The sequence below is a fragment of the Haematobia irritans genome, chromosome 4, assembly GCF_050003625.1.
Source record: "Haematobia irritans isolate KBUSLIRL chromosome 4, ASM5000362v1, whole genome shotgun sequence".
NCBI classification, from domain to species: Eukaryota; Metazoa; Arthropoda; class Insecta; order Diptera; family Muscidae; genus Haematobia; species Haematobia irritans.
Genome location: NC_134400.1, coordinates 41,857,564 through 41,874,391, shown reverse-complemented (window position 1 = coordinate 41,874,391; position 16,828 = coordinate 41,857,564). Strand labels below are relative to the sequence as shown.

The 16,828-nt window shown below is 28.8% G+C and overlaps 1 protein-coding gene across 2 annotated transcripts in view; it reads left to right on the top strand.

Moving 5' to 3' along the window:
- loaf (low-density lipoprotein receptor domain containing lost and found) overlaps positions 1 to 14,306 on the top strand; it is a 242,989-nt gene extending 228,683 nt beyond the window's left edge. For both annotated transcript variants that reach the window (XM_075305963.1, XM_075305964.1), the window contains exons 6-8: positions 8,222 to 8,380; positions 10,315 to 10,828; positions 13,735 to 14,306. In XM_075305963.1, coding sequence (XP_075162078.1) covers positions 8,222 to 8,380; positions 10,315 to 10,526 — 371 coding nt within the window. In that variant the 3' untranslated portion in view covers positions 10,527 to 10,828; positions 13,735 to 14,306. The remainder of the gene's footprint in view (positions 1 to 8,221; positions 8,381 to 10,314; positions 10,829 to 13,734) is intronic.
- Positions 14,307 to 16,828: the final 2,522 nt, after the last annotated feature.

The following is a 16,828-nucleotide window of genomic DNA, read 5'->3' as shown; positions in this document are numbered from 1 at the left end:
CTTTCGTAGAAGTTTCTACGCAATCCATGGTGGAGGGTACATAAGATTCGGCCTGGCCGAACTTACGGCCGTATACACTTGTTTGATTTAATATATACCACGTATGGACTTACTTACAATTTAGAAGACGGTGTTAGGAAGTTTTAAGATACATTGCTATCGGCAAGCGTTACCGCAACTCAAGTAATTCGATTGTGGATGGCAGTGTTTACAAGAAGTTTCTACGCAATCCATGGTGGAGGGTACTGTAACGATCCACCTTCACGGGCCCTGCTCCCTCCGAGATTGGCTACCTCCTTGCCGCCGGCCGTGCTCAGTCTTGGGCGGTTCTTGCTCTTTGGAAGCAGACACGGAATCATTATCATATAAGTAAAATAAGGTAGCTCTTTTGATAGGACACAGATGAGCAAAGAAGGGATATTAGAGAAAAATAGAAACTAAAAATTTTGAATGATGTTTGTTTAAAAAGGCAGCATTAGATGTCGACTTGCCGCCTATTCTTAAACCTCACACTCAACCATGTCAACATTTGTATGTTGACCTGCATTGCCATCTTCTACAATGAGTTTTTCACCTTTCGTAAGGAAAACTAAAACTTAGAAATTCATTTCAATAGATTATATTTACATAAATATAGGGTAACAAATATTTCAAGAAAAATCCTGACTAAATAAAATTTATTAATAAAAGTTACTAAACATACTAAAAATGACTTAGGAGAAATGTTTTAAATTTGACCGAAAGATAAAATTGATTTTTGAATTAGAACAAAATTAATCATATATAATTAAAATCTGGCTAACATTTTATATGTGTGATATAGTAAAATATTTAATATTAAAGTGTAATTTTGAGCATATACAAAAATGAAATAAATAAATTTTGACTCACCAAATTAATCCTTAGTTGTCTCCAGGCCTGATGAATTCGGATCTATTTTTTTTTAAAGGGTATAAAATCTATATTATAGATATTTCAAAATTGCATAGCTCACGATAAAGGTAAATTTTTATAAAAAAAATTATCTGATTAGTGGATAAGTGAAGTGAATTCTAATTTTTAGGTATACATTAACATTTATAAATTAAATAAAATCTTAAATGAAAATTGACTCAAATAACTTTAAAACATAAAAAATTGTTAATTATATCGATAAAGAAAAGTTATAATGTATTTAACTGAAATAATTCGGAAATAAAAAAATGTATTTTTATGAAAAAAAAAATCAAAATTATTCTAGGAATTCCCACATGGAGACAAAACGTCTTCGTAAAGTTTTGTTAATGAAATAATTTTTCCTATTTCTCTTATGCAATTAATGAAATAAATCCCTCTATATGATAACGTATCCTTGGTAATTAAATGCTCTCGCAATGTAGATGAAATATCTTGATATTCAAAAATCTGGGGTTTCCAGAAACCAACTGATTAGGAATCTTCACCGGGAATCAAAAAGATGTTTCACATAAAATCCTTTGCAGCGTTCTTGAGAAACTGTCTCCCCACAAGGATATTGAAAATCCAAAATTTGTGATTGTCCTTCTTATTCGTTGTATTCTTGAAAACTGGCAATATATCGAACGAAAATCATCAGCTTTCTCTGCCTTAATGGTCAGCAAGACAAAATTGGCAAACCCAAATGGAGTTTTCTAGTCCAGAATATTAGAACTAATTCAAAACGGCAGGAAATAATATTATCGATGATTTCACAGAATAAGTTCCTCAATAATTGTTTATATAATCACTCGCGGTCACCAAGCTTTCTATAATTTATAAAATTTTTACTTTTGTTACAGAGTCTATTATCACACAAAAGCGACCGAACTATTCTAGTTTCAAATATCTTATTATCTTTTTTTGTTCTTTTCTCATTTTATTTTGTCACAACCAAAATTCTCCAAACCAAAATCGAAAGCTTGCTAGGGTTAGAAACAAAATTCTCTAGGCAAGTACAGGAGAACCAAATATATTCAAGAAAGTATTTTAAATTAGTAGTTGGCATAATGAAAGAAAAACAAAAGCATATATCGAACGTAAATCTCATAATGAGGCAACTTAGCAACAACCAAGTGAAATTTCTAATTATTAATTTGGAAACAACTAAAGAAGCAGTGCTACAGTGCATAAGCTTCGGCCTGGCCGAACTTACGGCCATATATACTTGTTTTATTTTGATCAAAATTTAATTGTTGCAGTTCACTTTTGAATTGATTAGGCTTTCAACTTCAATCAGCTCTTTAATTGAAAATATTTTGGTGATATTGTTCTGTGCAACTATAGTATGAAACCCTTTATTCCCTCAACTCCTCGTTTCTTAATGAAATTTTTCATTATGCATGCTCGGTTATAATATGAGTTTATTTTTTTGTGTTGACTCTATTAAATGTTCCATACATAATTGTTTTATTAATTGCAACCATTTTTACAGATAATTATCACAGTATTATTTTCGGACGAATGTGAGTGAAGTTGTTTTTTCGCCTGTACAAAAGTACTTCTAAAGGAGGAGTTCGTCTTTTTTTTTATTTATATTATAATGACATTTGTTTTCATTGAAATGAATGAAATCATAAACCTTTAATGTTACACTTAATAAATATTAAAATTGAACAGTAGAACAGTAAAATGGCTGAATCAATCAAAAAGGCAATAGGCCATAAAGTTAATCCGTCTGGAAGGCTTCATCGTCTCCTAAACGTTACTCAACATTTTCGTTTTTTCGGCTTATTCGAAAATTTCAATTAAAACGGATTTCGTTTTTTATCTGACCCTAAAGCGACTAAATAGTCCGAAAAATTATCAATGAGATTGAGTTTTAAATATTTATTTATGTTATTGTAAAACAAATATATACAGCCGAAATTATAGCCAGGCCGAAGAATCTTATGTACTCTCCACCATCGACTGCGTACAAACTTCTACCAGAGACTATCATCCACAATCTAACGGTTGTCGATGGCAAGGTATCTCTAAACATTTTAACATTGTCTTCTAAATTATATTCCATCTTCAAATTTAACCTGCCTGCAAAAAAATGGTCTAACTTCAGGATCAAAAATTAGCTGACTTTGGAGACCGATACATACCATCTCCCAACTTGACATACCTGTATAAAATTTAAGTTTGAGGGATCAAAGGTTCAATAACTTTGGTGTCCGACGTTTTTCTGACTTAGGGCACCGATATAATCCATCTTCCAACTTGACTTACCTGAAAAAATTTTCAGTCTTTGGGAACCGAAATTTGTTGGAGTTCGGGAATCGATATAGTCCATGTTCAATTTTGGTCTGCCTGCAAAAAATTGTCTGCTTTGGGTACCGAAGGTTTGCTGAATTCGGGCACCGATATTATCCGTCTTCAAACTTGGCCTGTTTGGAAATAAAATTATTGACCTTGGTCATCGATTGAGTCCATGTTCAAACTAGACTTTGGGACCCGTAATTTTTTGAGTTCGGGGCCCATATAAGGGACCATGTTAAAACTTAAGCTGCCTAAATAAATTTTCTGACTTTGGGGACCGATGATATGCTGACTTCGGGGACCGACCCTAACGTCAGCGAACCTCCGGTCCCCAAAGTGAGATCATTTTTTTGCCAGCAAGGTCAAGGTTGAAGGTGGACCATCTTCAACCCGGACCTGCCTGTAAAAAATGGTCTGACTTCTTGAACCATACACTCAAAAAAAGTTTACTTGGATCCAAAGATTTTGACCTTCCTTTAAGGATTTTAGTATTGATTCCGAGCCAAAGATGCGGCTTCTTTAAAATAAAGACATTTTTTAGGGACCTTCCTGGCTTTAAATCTAGGATCGATAAAAATTAAAATTGGATACAGATCTCATTCATCGAATTTTTATTCTCTGTTTGCGATATATTAATAAAGGTATTCATGTACAAACAAATTCCAGTTTCAAAATCCAAATTATGCCAAGTACTTCAAAGTAAAAACTTTTTTCTTAATGCTAAAAAAAAACTTTAAACCAAAGATGCAACTCCTTAAAGTAAGTCTTAGCCTATATTTGAAGCATTTTTATCTTAAATTTAAAAATTCAATATGTCAGTTGAGTTAAAGACGATTTCTTTAAATTAAAATTTTTTTTCTTTATTTTAAGGAACATTTGCCTTACTTCAAAGATCTACAACTTCAACAGAGGGATGCAAAATTTCAAGATTTGTGTCCTAAACTTTCTTTTAATTAAAATGTCATTATTTTAAAGAATTTTGCCCTTAGCATTGCGTAAATTTCGAGTCCTAAAATTGCATACTCTTCCATATTAGGTCAATATTTTTTTTCAGTGTAGCTTTAAACTATGTTTGATAAAAAGGCTAATTAAATACCCATATAAGCCACGATGAGAAGCCATTCCAAATTGAGCAGTTTGTGAATAAACACATGTATTGGGTTTAACATACTTGCCAAAGAGGTCAGCTATGATCGCTCTCAGTTCGTGGGATCAAAATAAATACCGAATATTCACGGGAGAATTTCCTAACGACAGTATTTAAGTCTTGGTCAGAAACAAACATTTCGGCCGCAGTCCGTGGACATACCTAAGGCACTCTGTACGAGTCAACCAAGAATGGCTTAAAAAGGTGGTTCCTCGCTTCCACAAAAATTCTCGAATCTCAATCCGTTGAACTTTTGCGCCTGGAGCCTCTTTGGAGAGTAAGGTTGACACTAATCAAATACCAAAGTGTCGAACATCTCAAGACGGCGCAACCGAGGAAATGGACGAATATACTGAAGAGCCACTTTCGTGCAGCATGCCGATCGGTTAAAGGCCATAATTCAACGGGCTAGGATGAACGTTTCTCTTCCTAAAGGCTCATCAAGTCCACTCTGGGGTTTGGTTTATATGTGGGCTATATGCTATTATGGATTTTCACAAAATTTTCTATAGAATTAAAATTTTCAATAGTATTGAAATTTTGACAAAATGTTCTATAGAATTAAATTTTGACATAATTTTCTATAGAAATAATGTTAACATTTTTATATAGAAATACAATTTTGAAAAAAAATATATAGAATTAAAATTTTCACAAAATTTTCAATAGTGTTAAAATTTCAATAGTATTAAAATTTTCAATAGTGTTAAAATTTCAATAGTATTAAAATTTTCACAAAAGATATATAGAAATAAAATTTTGACAAAATGTGGTATACAACTGAAATTTTCACAACATTTTTTTATAGAAATAAAATTTTCTATAGATATAAACATTTCTACAGAAAAAAAACAAGTATATACGGCACACAACATTTTTTTATAGAAATAAAATTTTCTATAGATATAAAAATTTCTACAGAAAAAAAAAACAAGTATATACGGCTGTAAGTTTGGCCAGGCCGAATCTTATGTACCCTCCACCATGGATTGCGTAGGAACTTCTACGAAAAACTGTCATCCACAATCGAATTACATGGGTTGTGGTTTCTTAAAGCTTCTTAACATCGTTTTCTAAATTGTGAATTAGTCCATACGTGGTATATATGTATTAAGGCCGGTACTCTGTTCGGTTTTCGCGTTGAAACTCCATACAAAAATAAAAAATGCGAAAAACTAGCGAAATTTTTCCATTTGTGGTACTTTGTTTTTTTCGAGTTGAAAAACTGACGTTTATAGCATGGCGCCATTTGCAATGTGAATTAACAAATAATTTATTTATTAAAACTATTTGTGTGGGTTTATAACACAAACACGGATTATATTTTTGTTCCGAAACTATACAAAGGATCAAAGGAGCAGCAGATCAATTGCCCAAGGAAAATAAAATGTTAATTTTGTAATAACAAACAGCAACCACCAACTTAATTCAATATTGCTCCCTGTAAAATAGCGCTCCAAGTTACCTAAATAAACACCGCTTTCTATGTGCGAAATAATGGTTTCTATAAAATTTTTTCGCAAGAATGAACATAGTACAGGCCTTTAGACAAAAAGGTATGTATAGGTAAGTCTACAAATAATTACGAATCGATATGTCGCTTATATGGGGGTTGTATATAGCCCCCATATAAGCGATATGAACTTGATATGGACCAATTTTTGTGCGATTGGGGATCGATTTATTTGAGGGCTATATATAACTATAGACCGATATGGACCTAGTTAGGCATGGTTTTTAACGGCCATATACTAGCACAATGTACCAAATTTCAACTGACTCGGATGAAATCTGCTCCTCCAAGAGGCTCCAAGACCAATTCTTGGGATCGGTTTACATGGGGGCTATATATGATTATGGACTTATATGGACCACTTTTGGCATGGTTGTTAAATATCATACACTACTACCACTTAGCAAATTTCAACCAGATCGGATGAATTTTGCTTCTCCAAAAGGCAAGGAGGTCAAATCTGGGGATCGGTTTATATGAGGGCTATATATAATTATGGACTGATATGAACCAATTCATGCATGGTTGTTGGATACCATATACTAACATCACGTACCAAATTTCAAACGAATCCGATGAATTTTGGTCTTCCAAGGGGCTCCGGAGGTCAAATCTGGCGATCGGTTTATATGGAGCTATATATAACTATGCACCGATGTGGACCAATTTTTGCATGGTCATTACAGACCATATACTAACACCATGTACCAAATTTCAGCCGGATAGGATGAAATTTGCTTCTCTTAGAGGCTCCGCAAGCCAAATCTGGGGATCGGTTTATATGGGAGCTATATATAATTATGGGCTGATAAGAACCAACTCCTGCATGGTTTTTGGATACCATATACTAACATCACGTACCAAATTTCAACCGAATCGGATGAATTTTGTTCTTCCAAGGGGCTCTGGAAGTCAAATCTGGGGATCGGTTTATATGGGGGCTATATATAATTATGGACCGATTTCGACCAATGTTTGCATGGGTGTTTGAGGCCATATATTAACACCACGTACCAAATATCAACTGAATCAGATGAATTTTGGTCTTCCAAAAGGCTCCGGAGGTCAAATCTGGTGATCGGTTTATATGGGGGCTATATATAATTATGCACCGATGTGGACCAATTTTTGCATGGTCATTAGAGACCATATACTAACACCATGTTCCAAATTTCAGCCGGATGGGGTGAAATTTGCTTCTCTTAGAGGCTCCTCAAGCCAAATCGGGGGATCGGTTTATATGGGGGCTATATATAATTATGGACCGATGTGGACCAATTTTTGCATAGTTTTTAGAGATCATATACTAACACTATTTACCAAATTTCAGCGGGATCGGATGAAATTTTCATCTCTTAGAGGCTCCGCAAGCCAAATCTGGGGATCGGTTTATATGGGGGCTATATATGATTATGGACCGATGTGTACTAATTTTTGCATGGTTGTTAGAGACCATATACTAACACCATGTACCAAATTTCAGCCGGATCGGATGAAATTTGCTTCTCTTAGAGGGTCTGCAAGCCAAATTTGGGGTCCGTTTATATGGGGGCTATACGTAAAAGTGGACCGATATGACCCATTTGCAATACCATACTACATACATCGATAACAACTACTTGTGCCAAGTTTCAAGGCGATAGCTTGTTTCTTTCAGGTTAGCGTGATTTCAACAGACGGACGGACGGACGGACGGACATGCTCAGATCGACTCAGAATTTCACCACGACCCAGAATATATACTTTATGGGGTCTTAGAGCAATATTTCGATGTGTTACAAACGGAATGACAAAGTTAATATACCCCCATCCTATGGTGGAGGGTATGAAAATTCTACAGATACTGATAAAGATACACCTTTGTCACATCTTTAGAACTCAAATTGGAGTTTGGTAGGGATTATGTCAGAGTAGTGCATTCTCCTAGATTAATTTATATATGTTGTTCTGTTAAATTACGAATAATCATAAACTGCCCTTAATGTTCCCTGACTAAGTTACTGTCAATAATAAAACCCTGGGAAATTTCTTTTCTCAAAAAAAAACAATGTAAATTACATTATTTGTTCTATGGTCAAATAATTACCTATAGAAATAGAAAAAACCTCATATTGAGTAAAATCACCAACAAAATTTGACATCAAGATCCTTGGTTATTGATAATAACACAATGTATGTGGAATAATAAAATTCCCTCTAGAAAAGTTCATTCCACCTACAAGCTCTCAACTTATACCTCATACTAGTGTCCTATTTTTTAGAGAATTTTATATACTTGTATTAAATATAGACTATTTCTTTTTTATCCGTTTTTTATCTAGATGAGACCACCAGTACAGTGTTTGGCATGGATATGACATGGTTTGTTATGATTGTGGTTAGTATATTGCTGATATTAAGTGCGGCCATTGTGGGCATTACCATTTGCGTATGTCGACGACAGGAGGACACCAACAATCAACACAATACGGCAATGCAATGTATGTAGAGCTACTAATGGAATGTTTACACGTAGAGATACATTTTTATTGATTACCTTGTGTACCGTTCAAATTTCAAGATTATTTGTAAAACTTCAACTTATCGATTTAAGAAAAAAAAATAGACAGTTTTGTAAAAATTTTCTATAGAAAAAAAATTTGACAAAAATTTCTATAGAAATAAAATTTTGACAAAATTTTCTATAGAAATACAATTTTAACAAAATTTTTAATAGAAATCAAATGATAAGAAAATTTTCTATACAAATAAAATTTTGTCAAAATTTTCTATAGAAATTAAAATTTGACAAAATTTTCTATAGAAATCAAATTTTGACAAAATTTTCTACAGAAAAAAAATTTTTGACAAAATTTTTAATAAAAATAAAATTAAAAGAAACTTTTCTATAGAAATATAATTTTGACAAATCTTTTTATAGAAATAAAATTTTGACAAAATTTTCTATAGAAATAAGATTTTGACAAAATTTCTATAAAAATAAACTTTTGACAATATTTTCTATAGAAATAAATTTTTGAGAACATTTTCTATAGAAATAAAATTTTGTTCAAATTTTTTATAGAAATAAAATGTTGACAAAATTATCTATTGCAAAAAAAAGAGAAAATTTTCTATAAAAATAATATTTTGAGAAAATTTTCTATAGAAATAAAATTTTGAGAAAATTTTCTATAAAAAAATTTCCATAGAAATAAAATTTTGACAAAAAAAAAATAAAATTAAAAGAAACTTTTCTATAGAAATATAATTTTGACAAATCTTTTTATAGAAATAAAATTTTGACAAAATTTTCTATAGAAATAAGATTTTGACAAAATTTCTATAAAAATAAACTTTTGACAATATTTTCTATAGAAATAAATTTTTGAGAACATTTTCTATAGAAATAAAATTTTGTTCAAATTTTTTATAGAAATAAAATGTTGACAAAATTATCTATTGCAAAAAAAAGAGAAAATTTTCTATAAAAATAATATTTTGAGAAAATTTTCTATAGAAATAAAATTTTGAGAAAATTTTCTATAAAAAAATTTCCATAGAAATAAAATTTTGACAAAATTTTGTATAGTAATAAAATTTTAACAAAATTTTCTATTAAAATAAAATTTTGACAAATTTTTTTTTTATAGAAATAAATCTTTTACAAAATTTTCTAAAAAAAATAAAATTTTTACAAAATTTTCTAAAAAAAATAAAATTTTTACAAAATTTTCTAAAAAAAAATAAAATTTTTACAAAATTTTCTATAGAGATAAAATTTTGTATAGTAATAAAATTTTAACAAAATTTTCTATAGAAATTATATTTTGACAAATTTTTTTATAGAAATAATTTTTTTACAAAATTTTCTAAAAAAAATAAAATTTTTACAAAATTTTCTATAGAAATAAAATTTTGAGAAATTTTTCTATAGAAATAAAATGGTGACAAATGTTTCTATAGAAATAAAATATTGACACAATTTTTTATAGAAATAAAATTTTGACAAAATTCTCAATAGAAAGAAAATTTTTGAGAAAATTTTCTATAGAAATAAAATTTTGAGAAAATGTTCTATAGAAAAAAAGGTTTAAAATGTTCTATAGAAAAAAAGGTTTAAAAAATAGAAACAACAATTTTGACAAAATTTTCTATGTAAATAAAATTTTGACAAAATTTTCTAAAAAATAAAGTTTTGAGTATAGTTTCTATAAAAATAAAATTTTGAGAAAATTTTCTACAGAAATGAAATTTAGTAGTCACCAAGACTACATATCCGTCGAGATGATCCAAATTCGTCGGCTTCATTCTCAGTTGACGTCAGTATTCTTTTTGACAAATTATTCTCATATTGATTTGTCTTAACGTGTAAACATTGTTTATATTGTAATTTATTGCCTATATCGTAAATAATTGGATATTTCCTTTCCAGTACACCATACGGCCGAAACCAATGGCTCCTCGAAACACCTGCATTACACACATGGCGGTACATTAAGCAGAGAACACACACAATTACCGCCAACGTCGGGAAACTGGCATCACCCTGCGGGACCATACGGGTACCTCCGCACGCAACTCAACTACTTGAAGATGGCCACCAAAGTCCGTCCCATCTGGTGCTTGGCAAATTTCGTCAATTAGGTCAAGATCTATCAACAAATTCCAGTAACAATTTGGGCATGTCCCAGACAAACATTGCCATTAATAATGTGGGCAATCCTGCTAATGCTGTGGGTGCCGCCCAAAAAGATGAATGGTTTGTCTGAGAACATACACATACTGTTAGATGAATTTACACACACACACACTCAAACTCAAACACACACAGAAACACAAATAGATCTTGAACTGTTAGAAAAGTGAAAAACAAAGGAACGAAAATATTGTAACTTAAGGAAAACAAAATTACAAACAAGAAACAAATTTGCACAGCATTGAATGAAGTGAGTATTGATTTAGGCAAATTTATTGTACAGTAATCCCTCGATTTACGTCGTGATTGGTTCCGGAATTTGACGACGTTAGTCGAAACGACGTAACCCGAATTAATAATTGCTCATACTTACTCCTAAGTCCATTTATGTATGAATGTGCGTGTACATAATAAAAAACTTCAAAAATAAAAGTAATTCAGTAATTTCGGTAAGAATTTCAGAAAAAAAAATGTTTTGATGTCATCATCGTTGATACTTATTTCTGATCAAGTGGGCAAAAAAATCAACGACGTAAATTGAATTGCGACGTAAATCGAAACAACGTAAACCGAAACGACGTAAATCGATGGATCATTAATTGTTTTTTCAGTCACACTTGAATGTGACTAGATAGTAGTTTCTAAACCAAATTTATATCTTCCATCATGGGTTCGCCGTATGAGATGTTAACGACCGCTTGTTTTGTTTTCTTTTGAAAAATTTTTCTATAGAAATAAAATTTTGAAAAAAATTTTCTATAGAAATAAAATTTAAAAAAAAATTTCTATAGAAATAAAATGTTGACAAAATTTTCTTAAGATAAAAAATGTTGACAAAATTTTCTATAGAAATAAAATTTTGATAAAATGGTCTATAGAAATAAAATTTTGATACAATTTTCTATAGAAATAAATTTTTGATAAATTTTTCTATGGAAATAAAATTTTGATAAAATTTTCTATAAAAATAAAATGTTGATAAAATCTTCTATAGAAACAAAATTTTGACAAAATTTTCTATGGAAATAAAATTTTGATAAAATTTTCTATAAAAATAAAATTTTGATAAAATTTTCTATAGAAACAAGATTTTGACAAAATTTTCTATGGAAATAAAATTTTGATAAAATTTTCTATAAAAATAAAATTTTGATAGACATTTCTATAGAAACAAAATTTTGACACAATTTTCTATAGAAACAAAATTTTTTACAAAATTTTTCAAAATAAACCCAGCCAACTGCACTCAAATCGATGATTTGACAGTGGCAAAGGAAAAGAGATATGTTTGTACAAATTTATTTCGGCAATGGCCGGCTATCATAAACCTTTTATACCCTGCGCCACACTGTGGAACAGGGTATTATAAGTTAGTGCATATGTTTGCAACACCCAGAAGGAGACGAGATAGACACATGGTGTCTTTGGCAATAATGTTCAGAGTGGGTCCCTGAGTCGATCTAGCCATGTCCGTCCGTCTGTCCGTGAACACATTTTTGTGATCAAAGTCTAGGTCGCAGTTTACGTCCAATCGCCCTCAAATTTGGCACAAGCTCCTGTTTTGGGTCAGAATATAACCCTATTGATTTTGGAAGAAATCAGTTCAGATTTATATATAGCTCCCATATATATCTTTCGCCCGATATGCGCTTATATGGACCCAGAAGCCCTGATTTGCTTGAAATTTTGCACAAACATAACACTTGGTCGTATAGTCAAGTGTGCAAAATTTGATTGAAATCGGTTCAGATTTATATATAGCTCCCATATATATCTTTCGCCCGATATGGACTTATATGGCCCCAGAAGCCAGAGTTTTACCCTGATTCGCTTCAAATTTTGCACCAGGAGAACAATAAATACTATAGTCAGGTGTACCAAATTTTAATGAAATCGGTTCAGATTTAGATATAGCTCCCATATATATCTTTCGCCCGATTTTCGGTCATATGACCACAGAGTTCAAAGTTGTACTCCGATTTACGTGAAATTTTGCACAGGGAGTAGAATTAAAATACTAAGTATGCATGTCAAATTTGGTTGAAATCGGTTCAGATTTCTATATAGCTTCCATATATATGTTTTTCCGATTTGGGCAAAAATGACCAAAATACCCACATTTTCCTTAAAAATAAAAATTTCAAGTGCGGTTCAATTTTGGGTTTAGTGAACTGCCTGAATTTATTCTGATGATTGGTTGATAGTTTTGCTGCAAGTAGAGGATGCTGATGAGGAATGTGGTAATTCCGAAACGTGCGTCCATCCAACCATCTAGCAGTCTATTGGGCTTTGCCCAAATAAATTTGACAAACATTCTTTTTTCCTCTGTTGGTTAAGCTACTGTTGTAGTTTAGTTAACGCAATGGTTTCAAAGCTGAGATCATAACAACAAATATGAATTTTCTATAAAAATAAAATTTTGACCAAATTTTTTAACTCTACGTAGTGAGTTATATACACTGAAAAAAATATTGACCTAATATGGAAGATTATGCAACTGAAATTTTAGGACTCGAAATTTACGCAATGCTAAGGACAAAATTCTTTAAAATAATGACATTTTAATTAAAAGAAAGTTTATAATCCTTGCTTCAAAAATGATTTCATTAAATTTAGGACATAAATCTTGAAATTTTGCGTCCCTCTGTTGAAGTTGTAGATCTGTGAAGTAAGGCAAATGTTCCTTAAAATAAAGAAAAACATTTTCAATTTAAAGAATTCGTCTTTAATTCAACTGACATATTGAATTTTTAAATTTAAGATAAAAATGCTTCAAATATAGGCTAAGACTTATTTTAAGGATTTGCATCTTTGATTTAAAGTTTTTTTTTAGCATTAAGAAAACAGTTTTTACTTTGAAGTACTTGGCATAATTTGGATTTTGATCCTTAAAGGAAGGTCAAAATCTTTGGATCCAAGTAAACTTTTTTTTGAGTGTATGTTTTTATTTAATTGCACTGTTGAATAACTATATTGGCTATGACGTTTCTAATGGGTAGCGGTAATTTCGCTAAAGGTGGATATGAGGTTCATGATGGAGTATACCTTATCTGAATTTACTATTTAGTATTTTTTATTTTCTATAATATACAATAGTTGATCAACTAATAATAATAAAAATATTTCTTCTTTTTTTATTTTCTTCCCACTACCTAGGACTGTTAACGAAACCAAAATAATAACTTTTGAAATAACATCAACTACTATATATATGAACTAAAAACAAAAACTATATATATATATATTTTTGGTGGGCATCACCACGCAGGGTGTATGTAATAAGAGATTTTTTGTACCCAAATCTCTTGGAATAAATCAACAACAACAAGATGAAAACTCAACAAAAACAAAAAAACAAATTAAATTAAATGTACTAATAAATAATTTAAAATGAAAGAAGTGGAGGTAAAACAAAAACCTAATTAATTAACAATAGACATAAAGAACTATTATGTCTTAAATGGAATTAAATAAACGAAATTATTATCAATTTAAATACAAAAATTGCGAATAGAAACTCTCCTTAATGTTCTGTAAATAATTTATAAATATTTATTTAAATTGAATTTAAACTAAATTATGAAATCAATTAAATTAAAAAAAATATATATTAACCTACAGAAATGAGTATGGGCAGTTATAATATTGCAATATTGAATTTGTTAAGAAGGTGACACAATTAATAAAAAATATATGTGTGGTAATATATGTATGTGTAACACTTGGGATAGATTTTTATCTAAAATCGATAATAAAATCACTAAAGAAAAATATAATTATGTTTTAATATATATACAACTATATATATATATATATAAAATTAATTTAAAATATATATTTTCGCTTTTAATGTTTTGTCAATTGTAGAGTAAAATTTTTTATATTAGGAAAAATAAATCTAAATAATAATATCCGATCCGAAAAATTGATTGTGTTTTAGAAAAATCAAATTATGAAATATTTGTAAAATTATTAATGTGTAACGAAATCCTATCTAAATTCTCTATTCCAATTTGTAATTATAATTTTAAGCCAATATTTTTATATTTTTGAGATCTTTCCTGAAAAAGCCGGGTGAGAACCTCCAATTGGTTATATTATTTGCATGTACACAAAAAATAATTTTTCTGATTCAATCACGAAATTAATTGATCCAATTAATTTTTAATTGAAATGTCTTCAATCACAGAAATGATAGTATCAATTAAAAAATTAATTGAAGGTCAATTAAAAAGTTAATTGTTCCAATTAAAAAATTAATTGATACTATTATTATTGTGATTGATTTTTGTTTCAATTAAAAAATTTGTTGAATCGATTAAATTTTTAATTGAATATTTTTAAAAACCCAATTAAAATTTTAATTGGAAAAATATAACACAGTTTTCCTATGGACTTTTTATAAAACAAAAATTAAAACAATTGATAGCAATTTCCAAAGGAAATTATATATTATAAATAAAAAAACAAAGTTTTCTTTAGAAGAAAACATTTTGACAAAATTTTCAATAGGAATAAAATTTTGGCAAAATTTTCTATAGAAATAAAATTTTGACAAAATTTTCTATAGAAACAAAATTTTGGAAATATTTTCTATTTTGTGAAAAATTTCTATAGAAATGTAATTTTACAAAATTATCTAACAAAATTAAATTTTTACAAAATTTTCTATAAAAATAAAACTTTGACAAAATTTTCTATAGAAATAAATTTTGAGAAAATTTTCAATAGAAATAAATTTTGACAAAATTTTCTATTGAATAAATTTTGCAAAATTTCTATAGAAAAAATTTTGCCAAAATTTTCAATAGAAATAAATTTTGACAAAATGTTATATAGAATTCTATAGAAATTAAATTTTGCCAAAATTTTCAATAGAAATAAAATTTTGACAAAATGTTATATAGAAATAAAATTTTGACAAAATTTTCTATTGAAATAAAATTTTGACAAAATTTTCTATTAAAATAAAATTTTGCAAAAATTTTCTATAGAAATTAAATTTTGCCAAAATTTTCTATAGAAATAAAATTTTGACAAAATTTCCTATAGAAATAAAATTTTGACAAAATTTCCTATAGAAATAAAATGTTTACAAAATTTTCTATAGAAATAAAATTTTGACAAAATTTTATATAGAAATAAAATTTCCAGAAAATTTTCAATAGAAATAAAATTTTGTGAAAAATGGCAATAGAAATAAAATTTTGTGAAAAATTTCTATAGAAATGTAATTTTGACAACATTTTCTTTAGAAATAAAATTTTCACAAAATTTATAATAGAAGTAAAATTTTTACAAAATTATCTAATAAAATAAACTTTTACAAAATTTTCTATAAAAATAAAACTTTGACAAAATTTTCTATAGAAATAAAATTTTGAGACAATTTTCAATAGAAATAAAATTTTGACAAAGTTTTATATACAAATATAGTTTTGACAAAATTTTCTATTGAAATAAAATTTTGCAAAAATTTTCTACAGAAATTAAATTTTGCCAAAATTTTCTATAGAAATAAAATTTTGACCAAATTTCCTACAGAAATAAAATTTTGAAAAAATTTTCTATAGAAACAAAATTTTTACAAATTTTTCTATAGAAATAAAATTTTGACAAAATTTTCTATAGAAATACAATTTTGACAAAATTTTCAATAGAAATAAAATTTTGTGAAAAATTTCAATAGAAATAAAATTTTGTGAAAAATTTCTATAGAAATGTAATTTTGACAAAATTTTCTATAGAAATAAAATTTTGCAAACATTTTCTATAGAAATAAAATTTTGCCAAAATTGTCTATAGAAATAAAATTTTGACAAAAATTTATATAGAAATAAAATTTTGACAAAATTTCCTATAGAAATATAATTTTAACAAAATTTTCTATATAAATAAATAGAAACTAATTTAGAATTCTAGGGATTGCTTAGCCGTCTATCACCCGCCCCCGATAGCAAAAATGGTGTTTTGCTCTTGAAATAAAATGTTGACAAAATTTTCTATATAAATAAATGGAAACTAAATAAGGATTTTAAGGATTACTTAGCCGTTTAGCCCCCGCCCCCGGTAGCAAAAATGGTGTTTTGCTATTGTTTTACATAAAATCGGAATTTAAAGATGTTTTTTTGAAATTTTCTCAAGTATTATACATATGACAAAAAAAAGTCAATTAGATTCTTTTTTTATTTTGTGGTCACCTTAAATCAAATTCAATTACTATATGGAGCACCGTATAACTTCTAATGAG